This window comes from Lolium rigidum, chromosome 1 (assembly GCF_022539505.1).
Source record: "Lolium rigidum isolate FL_2022 chromosome 1, APGP_CSIRO_Lrig_0.1, whole genome shotgun sequence".
NCBI lineage: Eukaryota > Viridiplantae > Streptophyta > Magnoliopsida > Poales > Poaceae > Lolium > Lolium rigidum.
Window position 1 is genome coordinate 336,375,617 of NC_061508.1, and position 9,753 is coordinate 336,385,369.

At 48.0% G+C, this 9,753-nt stretch overlaps 1 protein-coding gene across 1 annotated transcript; it reads right to left on the reverse strand.

Moving 5' to 3' along the window:
• Positions 1–614: 614 nt before the first annotated feature.
• Positions 615–1,034, reverse strand: LOC124663838 (auxin-responsive protein SAUR71-like). The gene has a single exon (XM_047201492.1). The coding sequence runs from the start codon at positions 1,032–1,034 to the stop codon at positions 615–617; it is 420 nt and encodes a 139-aa protein (XP_047057448.1).
• Between the last annotated feature and the right edge of the window lie 8,719 nt (positions 1,035–9,753).

Sequence of the window (9,753 nt, forward strand, 5' to 3'; positions counted from 1 at the left end):
TAATCATTATTCAGAATTCTCAAGCTTTAAGTGGCCACCAAATGGTGCAGAGAGCACACTGTATGGGCGTGTATGCTAGCGATTCTGAATCCAATGGGGCATGCTTGGCTAGCCAAGTACACCAAACAGTAAACCATGACAGAGGTAGCTATGCAGCATAGATATACAGAGAACAAAACAGAGATAAAAGAGCACTGCATTGCATCTCCAGATCTTGGAACAAACAGATTCCATTTGCAGTACAACACTCGTCCATTTCACAAACATGAGGTTAACCATATGGCTTACATGGTTGCTGCCAAGACCTCAAAAATCCCTAGCAAAAGAAGGAAGATGCTCCATTGCAACTGCTGAACTACCAGAGCTAGATCTAGAGCTAGAGCTAGATGAGCACTGGAAAGAAGAAAGAAAACATAATACCACCGCTAATCCCCACAAGACAGCAGGTGCTAAAATTGCTGAGCTGGCGAAATCCCCGTCCTACCCTCAACCAACCCTGCAAGCCCTCCCTATGTACAGCATCCCACGCAGGGGCAGGTCGGTAAAAGCGCAGCAGCTGGCACTTGGCTCTGCTTTCATCACCGATTTGCTTTCAGGGGAAGAAGGGTGGTAGGCTAGTGGTGGTAGAACGGCGCGTCATCGTCGGCGTCGGAGAGGCCGAGGAGGAGGCAGCGGAAGTCGGCGACGGCGCAGGGGATGCGGAGCGCGCCCGGGTGGCCGTACCCGTACTCCTGCGCGGCGCGCCGGAGCAGCGCCGCGAAGGGCGGCCGGCCCAGCAGCTCGGCGCGCACGGCGAAGCGCTCCACTGGCCCGCCCTCCTCGCCGACGCACACCGGCACGTGCCCCTCCGGCACGCGCGCGCTGCTGCCGAGCCGCCGCGCGCCGAAGAAGGAGGACGAGGACGGTGAGCAAGCCGCGCCTGCGGAGGAGGACTTCGCCGCCGCCGCGTCGGAGCGGAGCGGCTGGTACGCGCCGGTGGCGGCGCATGCGTCGGCCGCAGCCACGCGGGAGAGCCGTCTGAGCAGGCGCTTCATGGTTCCGCTGTGCTTCGGTTGACGCCGGCGACACTTCTTGGAAATGGAGGTGGGGAGGCGGCGGTGGCCGGTTCTTGCTCTTGCTGAGGCGGAGGCGAGGTGGAACGCTTGAGAGCACACTATGGCGTTTGTACCGGGGTGGCCAAGGTGGCTCCTTATATAACGGAAGAGGTGGTGGGAGTTATGCGTTGCAGAATGCAGAGGTCTTTTACGCCATTATTTTTCATCGTTGGCATTCGCTAATTCTTTACTCGGAATGGAATACAATATTTATTTCGCGGCTGCTTGGGGTACACGACACTACTATACTCGGAATGGGATGCAGTGATTTGGCCGCGTTTTGTTCAAATTTGGCATACAATGAGCTAGCATAGCTGTGCAAGGGCAACCACTTATTGCAATGGTTTGAACCAAGCAGGTGCAACAAATAATGTGCAACTCAACATGCATCATGTGGCATCGTTTGTTGATCCTCGTGTTCTCATTTGCACTCGTTTTTTGTTCTTCTTTTCTAGTACATTACAGTTTTTTTCTTCTAAAGAGTGATGTTCCGCCTTAATTAGGATCGTGGCGAGCCACCTCCCTTTCCCATGATTTCGTGTTGCCTCCGAAGGTTTCTTCGACTGCTTTGCAACACAAACATAATTTTGCTCGTGCTGACCTAAGCTGCCATCCAATCTTTTGTCTAAGGGGTGGCTAATCCTAGCTTGATTGCCTCTGCAATAGACTATGTAATTGTTATTTTATGATTTTTGGATTGTGGCTTCTTATTAGTTTGTAGCTCCTTGTGAAATTTAAAAAGTACGGATGTGTTTTGTCCAATTGTAGAGGACATGTGTCTCCTACATGATGTAGATACACACTACACAGTTGTCTAAAAGTGTTTGCGGCTCTTGAGTCTTGAGCTATTGATCTCTTCATTTTAATATAGTTTCAAAAACCATATTTATATGTTTCAAGAAAATGTAGACATAGTCAGTGGTCTAATCAAGGATGGAAACCGCAATACAATATTTCTGTATTGTGGACTACACAAAAATAACCAAATCTAATAAAAATTGGAGATTTGGAAATATACATTCTCGGGTTTATATGTTTGTTATTCCTGTGTAGCTCAGAATACAAAGTATTTGAAATTGATTTCATTGACCACATGCAGATTTTTTTAAAGAAGTCGTAAATGTAATTTCGACAATTTTTAAACTACGGCATTACGATGTTTGGGAGCCAAAAATCTACACTTCACAATTGTCGAATGTTTCCTTATATCGGCGAAATATGGCCTAACAACTTAGTTTATAATTTAGAAACAACAAAATGAGCCAAAACAACAAAATGAGCCTTCTTTGAGTAGAATTGGAGCCACAATATTATGTTTTGTACAACAGAAATGATAAGGATCTGCACAAGTAAAAGGGTTTTGGGAGATGGGTCGGTGCGCATAGCCTAGCAGAGGGTTTTTTGTTTTGTTTATAATGCCAGCAGAGGGAATTGAATAGGGTGGTGAGGTACAAGTGCGGGTACAGTTGGAGTACCCGGAAGGTACAAGGGGCAAGAAGACGGTGGGGCGGGCCCGGCATGGCCTTAACCAGCACCCGGTTTAGCTCCGACCGATGGGATTCGCGCCGGGACCGCCCCTGCTTGGCTGGGCCGGGTCGGGCCTCTTCCGTAGTCCCGCTCGTACGGTAGGCTCGTGGAGTCTGAGGCGGAAAGCGAGGTTTTGCTGTCATCATGGAGCCCGCCTACTGACCTGGCACATGGAGGAGAGAGAAGAGCAAGCGATTAACTTTTTGTAGAGAGAGAGAGAATAACGGGATGTGTATTGAACTACTGATACTGGAGAGGGAATTGCACTCTCCACCAGGCTCATCTCAAACCGTTGCACATACCACCACATCGATAGAAATTTTGCACATTCCACCAGGTCTACATCTAATCCGTTGCAGTCCAGTCTAATACCATGTTGATAGCTAACCTAACAACAAAATTACAATGGGAAGCTGTTTTAGTTAAGTGCATGCCAAAAAAATTAGAAATGGTGTAGCAACCTAAGAGTGTAATTTAGGAGACAATAAATATTAACAGTGCACGATATATAAAATAGAATATGACCATAACAGTGGAGAAACTTAAAATGGAAGCAAAAGCTACATGTACCGCTTTCTTTTCAAACACTCGAAATTTGTATTTGAGAGTTTTAGAAAATATCTGAAATAAAATTCTAGAGTTAGCCATTGATGTATACTACGAACTTGTAAAATCTCAATACAAACTACTTCGTATTCTAAGACACACAAGAATGACAAAATCCGACAAATTTTATAGTGAATAGTGCACATTTCAACACTACAAAATTTGTCAGATTTTGTCATTTTTTTGCACTTTAGAATATAAAATAGTTCATATTGACAATTTACAAGTTCGTAGTGCACATCATTGGCTATAGAGGTGGGCTCTCAGGAGGACGGCGTCCGTCTCTTCGTCCTCGCGCTCCTCCTCGTCCATGACACGCCGACGTACATCATCTCGAAGGAGGAGCCGATGTCTCTTCCAAGGAGCCGCCGCACTGGCGGGATTATGATCCGCGAGGCGCCCTATCCATAGCCGCCTCACGGTCAAGTTTGCATGAAGCACGAGCCCGCGGACGCCTCCACCAGGTAGAGGTGGGAGAAGGAGGAGGACTGGAGGAGTACACTCCGTAGGTGGTGGTGATGCATAGCGCCAGCGACCCCGAGATGGAGCCGGGGCTTCTTCAAGCCCAAACAACTCGATGTACGACCGACGCGCTTGGGAGGCGCCGCTTTCTGTCGGCATTGCATGGTCGGCCAGCAAGTCAGGCAAACTCGTTGACCTCACGGCCAGCGAAGGAACCTAGTGCAGCCGACACGGTAGGAGCAGGCGCGGGCGGCAACTCAGCCATCAATGAGGAGGATGCAGCGGAGGAGGAGCCCGATATCGAGTAGTTCTGGTGCGTCAGCCCACACAGTAATTAGTTTAGGTGTTCAAATTTCACGTATTTCATTTAAACTTGTAAATTTAACGAAATTTCAATAAAATCGGGTGTTTCCAAAGTTTACGCCAGAGTCCAGACGTCGTTGGTAACACATGGCAGGGATACTCTAAGCATGAGCCGTTTCTCTTCGTGTTCTGCCTAAAGTGGACACAAGATTAAAAACAGGCTTACCTTTGTGGGACTGACTCGTCAGTTTAGCTATTAAAGGTGATAAAATGAGTATTTAGACTGGGTTGCAACTGATTAGATGTAGACCTGGTGGAGACCGCAAAAGTTTTGTCAATGTGGTGTTTTGCGCAACCAAATGAACAGAACCTGGTGGAAGCTGCAATTTCCTCCATACTGGAGCACAGAACTGTTGTCAATCCGTAGCCTTGGTCGGAATTGCCGTTTGCTTGATTCTCATTATTGTACTCCAAAGTTAAACACAATGTTATCGTTGGAGAAAAGCACCATGCATAATTCCAGTGTTCTCGGCCCTAAACATTAATCGCAGATTCATGCAAAATATAGTCTAAAACTTGTCTATGTTAATTAGGCCCAGGGAGAGGTATAGTACGTAGATGGACCTATTTTACCTTTCGTTTTCGTTTATGTTCCGACAGACACGTGGACGCAAAATACTTAGCCAAATGGAACGATCTAGACAGACAAATTGTCCGGCCCGAACCTATTTACAGACCATATTTGGATCCGGTTTGCATTAAGCGGAAATGACTATGTGTCCAGAGCATGGCCCATATGCAACGCCCTCTGGCCCTCTGCTCCCATGATCCCACCTAGCTCACGTTTCTCTCTCTCTCTCTTTCCTTGACACAACCACCTGCCTCACACGATGCCTCTCCTCTCCACCTCCGTCGCCCCGCTGGCCCGCGTGCTCCACCACCCACCGCCACGTGGTCCTCGGAGATGTCCAGCATCAAAGGCGCGTAGAGAAACGCGTTGATATAGCTCGCTCCCCGCTTAAGTTCCTCGTCAGTCTGTCGTGCGACGCCTTGCAGTTTCTCTCCTTTGCAACCATCTGCGTTATGCTCTGCCCGCAGCCGCATGCACTCCTAGGCCGACCACTTCCTCATCCTCTCCTACCTCTCTGACGTGCACCTAGACTCTGCCACCTTCATCGCCGACGCCATCTGCCTTCACATTTTTTTTGGCGTGCCCTACTGCTTCGCCTCCCAAAACCGAACACTCTTTGATGTCCGTTTGGGTCACCCGGGTGAAGATGTAATTAGACTATGGAGTAACTACTTCCTCCAGCCCTAAATACTGCTAGCATGTTAGGTATAGTACGTAGATGCATGTGACGTCACTAGGCTGCTAGGTTGTAGCTAGGCAGCACATGCAGGCGCGCACTAGCGCTACTTGTACCGGCCCCGGACACGCTCGTTACCCCAGCCATTGGAAACATTTTCACGTGGAGAGATCGATCAGCACGCACGCTGCCGATCCGGCATATCCGAACGACACTGTGCTCGTAATGGTGCCGGCCGCCGGCGCGCGAGTGAGTGGCCGAGCACGCCGATACGCACGCGTCTCGACAGCGATACTACAGCAGCAATACGCATGCATCGACACTGTTGTGGAGTGTGTGTTTTTTCCGGAAGCGGTGAGGCATGGCGTTAGGGCCGTTGCGAGATTCGACCTATCGCCTCCCATGTCGTCGTCTCTCGTCTGGTTTTTTGACGGTACGTGTCACGGCTTGGTGGACGAACTGATCGGCTGGAGAAGGCTATACCGATCATGTGATGGGTGAGGGTTACTCCGGTGCTCCCCCCTAAACTAAGTTGAAGGGTCATAGTTGATATTTTTTCCTATGTTGGATCCACCAAAATTCATGTCTAGCCCATGTATACTTATCTATATTGATACGATATGTATACGCCGCGCAAGGAAAAATATGAGATCACATAAGCAAGATCTTTATAGCATTTTTTTATTTCAGCACACGCACGTGACCGTAGATACGTATAAAACGAGGTACAACACAACGGCGGACCATACGGGTCTGTACATGGCTGTACGGACGGTGGACCTACACTCAAAATTACGATCGTGAGCCCTCTTACGAACATCTATGGAAAGATCTCCACCATTATTGTATTTTACGTGCCCATATTTTTTTTAGGGGAGGAGCACCGGAGCAGATGGCAGCGTAGGATCGATACGTATGTCAGTATGTGTCGCCGCGTGGGGATTTAGATTTGTCATAGAGGTCGCTACAGGTTATATGGGGGTCTCTAGGGGCTCGGTCAATTAAAAACAAAGAGAATGAAGTCTGTTTTCAGTAAAGTGAAGTCTTGAATCTCAGCTGCAAGCCTGCAACTCACCATTAGCATGGATCATAAATAAAATCTAACAGTTTAAAGTTATTTTTCGTAGTTGTAACCTCACTCCAAATTCAAAAAAAAAATTCAGTTATAACCTCACTTGCAACTAAAAAGTTTGTAGTTCCAACCCAACTAGCATGAAGCACAGTGCAAAATCCGACGTTGCAGGAGCAGCTGAGCACGAGTGGTTCGTAACTGAGAACTAGCAATTCAAATAACTATTCATGCATTTATGCATCCATTATCACTTTGGCGAGACATGTTAGATCGATCGTGCAGTTACTGTTCAGCGTTTAAAACATTTCCACATTCGGCACCCAATAGGGCCCCAATAGGTTTATTGGAGCATCGGTCACATTTTAGGCTCACAATGACACTCCTAATAAGCCAAATAAAACCGCCGACAAACCTATTTTGGTCTCTACGCACAAGGTGTTGGAAGGGCGCACTGACGACTCGCGCACGTTCGGATGTTGTCGGTGGGAGGACCGGCATGGCAATGACGTTCAACCTCTTTAATGACCAGGACAAGATTAGTCGCCCCGTTTAACGAAAGCATCGGTTCCCTCGAGCAGAGACGCCTCAGATAGCGTCGTCGTAAATGCCCACGCTAGCATCCTCTTATTTAACTTACCTTCTCGGCAGCCTCCGACAAATCACCTCCTAGCCCAAATGTCGTGTCGACTCTTCACCACCTATTCTATGTTGGGCCGCAATGGCCGAAAACCGTTGTCGTTGTAGCCCAAGCCTGACCAGCAGGACTTCCGTTCGGACAGCGACTCCAATGACTCTGAGTTCGTCGTGTGAGACGCGGAAGCCAAGGTCGCATAGGAAGATGCGCAGTCGGCGGCACAAGAGGAGTTGTCGGACCCAGAGTATGCGGCTATCTTGGCCTCCTTCAACACGGCACGAGACCAAATGAATAGGAAACCAACACGGCCTTCCTCTTGTGCTTCACCGAGATCTCCTGCAAGAAGGCACACCGACTGAGGAGATGGATCGCCTCCTCATAGCGGCCGAGTGGCGAAGGATCCTCGACCTCAACGCTTAGAGCGGTGGAGATGCTCTTAAAAGTGTGGACCCACTTTGTGGATCCTTTGCTTTCATATTAGGTAAGTGGTCAACTAATATGCAGCTTAATCGTACACGGCCATGCATGTGCTCACTGTACGCGTGCCAATCGACCCATGGTCTAGTTAGTCGACGTCGATCCCAGACGATCGGAAAAATTGAACGGGGAGACACCAATTTGGCACAAGGTACGACCGGTACGTACGGCTCAGTTTCGTTGGCACGTTTCTCCTTCCCATGCTAGCTGGGCAATGGCTAGTTCTATCGACCATGCACGTTAGGTTCGGTACTTGGGTGTACATGCCACGCACGCCGAGGCCTATTTTCCACGCAGGAGCACATGGCGTGCCTCAAAGTGAAATCAAGTTCCATTCAGAAAAAGAAAATGAATCAAGTACGTGGAGGACTGGAGGACGTTGATCGATCGAGGACAAATTGCACGTCCAATTTACACAACAGTTCAGTGCAGTGCTCCTTGTCGATGGTTCATGCGAGTTTGCAATGTGCAGGCAGCATGATGTACATAAAAATCGACGTGCCACGTGCATGCATGACTTCCTAGCCAGAGAGATCGGGCACTAATACTAACCTCACTCCGGTGACAAAATTGCAGTCTTAAGGGTTAGTACGCACCAAGATTATGCCTACCTAACTAGCTCATGACTTTGATTCTGTATTACTCCCTCCGTCACAAAAAAAAGATGTCGAAGATTTGTTTGAAATTGGAAATGACGTCTAGATATATCCAAATTTAGATAAATCCACGACGTTATTTTTTACGATGGAGTTACCCCTATATACTGCATGGATACACCGTGGGCAACCGTACTTCTAGTTTTTGGTTTCGAAATTACCAGTCGAATTACCGCCCGAGATTTTTCAAACGGATTTGTAAATTCATTTAACTCTTTTATCACAAATCTCTAAAATTTGAAGAAAATTTATAAGTAGCTGCAATTCATTCTGTTTCAGAAATACTGGCGGACAAAAAAAAAAACCCATTGCCAGTGATAAGAGGACAGGCCCAAATGGTCATACAAATCGGCCGGTTTCAACACTCAGGAGAAGACTTGCATGTACGTCCAGATCATAAGTGGGAAGCTCACTGATCAGTTGCCCCCGCAAGCATTTTGGCTGATTAATTGTTTCAAGCCGACCGCATGACCCTGCCTTCCTAAACTTTCTACATCTGCCTACTCTTCAAACGAACTGTCGACTTAAGGGCAGTTCATGCATCCACTTAGTACTAAATGGCGGTTGGCAGGAGTAGCTACTGGTAGAAGAAGTATCCCTGCGGCTTCCACATACTCCACCGTACTATATATTTTTTTTTTTTGACTTGTACTCCACCGTACTATACACCGTAGTACCGTACGCTTGACCGTACTGAAGCGGCACGACGACTAGAGGCTCTCACCCGAAGCTTTTGTCACACAGGTCAGAGGTCAGGTCACGGAGGGATCCCGGATCCACTCTTTGGCTACTTTGGTACCCGCAGCCTGTGGCAGGTGGGCCTGGACGCCTCTCTCGGCCGTCGGTAGCGTACACACCGCCCACAGGCTTCAGCTGCTCCGGACAGAGTGGCCACTCCTCCACTCTGCGGGGCCCACACGTGGACCCGCGTGACAGTGAGATAAAGACAAAGGAAACGCGCGCGGTTGGGGTAGCGACACGGTTACCGGTCTAGGACAACCTACGAGGTATAGGCCACTGCCATGCTACTTGTAGTAGCCTTCCTGGACGCCTGTCACGGGCGCACAAGATCGGAATGGAAAAGGAGGTGTCCATGATGCGTCCACGTGGTGTGCTCGTTTGGCATGCAAACATTGACATGGAAAATCTGAAATGTAAACCGGGCTATATGTAGAGGTAGAAAATATTGAAATCTATCCCTAGCATCAAACCCATTGAACATGTAGCTTTTTAGCATCAAACCCATTGACCATTTGTTCCTTTAGTTAAGGCAGTAAAAATGCAAGAAGCTTCTCGAAAAAATGTAGAGCGGGTATTTCGTGTGCTTCAATCACGGTGAGCTATTGTCATCATGCACAACATAATCATTCATGAAGACCTACATGATACTATTAACATCTATGATCAAGATTGGGAATTGGGGTTGAGTAGGTTGAGCAACAGTTTGGGCTAGGCTTGCATGTGCATCATACGCCGTGTGATCGAACAATTCCTGACCGCATTCAAGCTGTTTTGATTAAACATGTCTGGGTTCATGTGGGAAACCAATCTGACTAGTCGATTATCTTGTTTGGGAAACTATGCGGTTCTAAAATATTTTTATGTATGAACTCTA

Bases quoted from the DNA above. Each gene is read 5' to 3' on its own strand.
- LOC124663838 (XM_047201492.1), bottom strand. From the start codon at position 1,034: ATGAAGCGCCTGCTCAGACGGCTCTCCCGCGTGGCTGCGGCCGACGCA.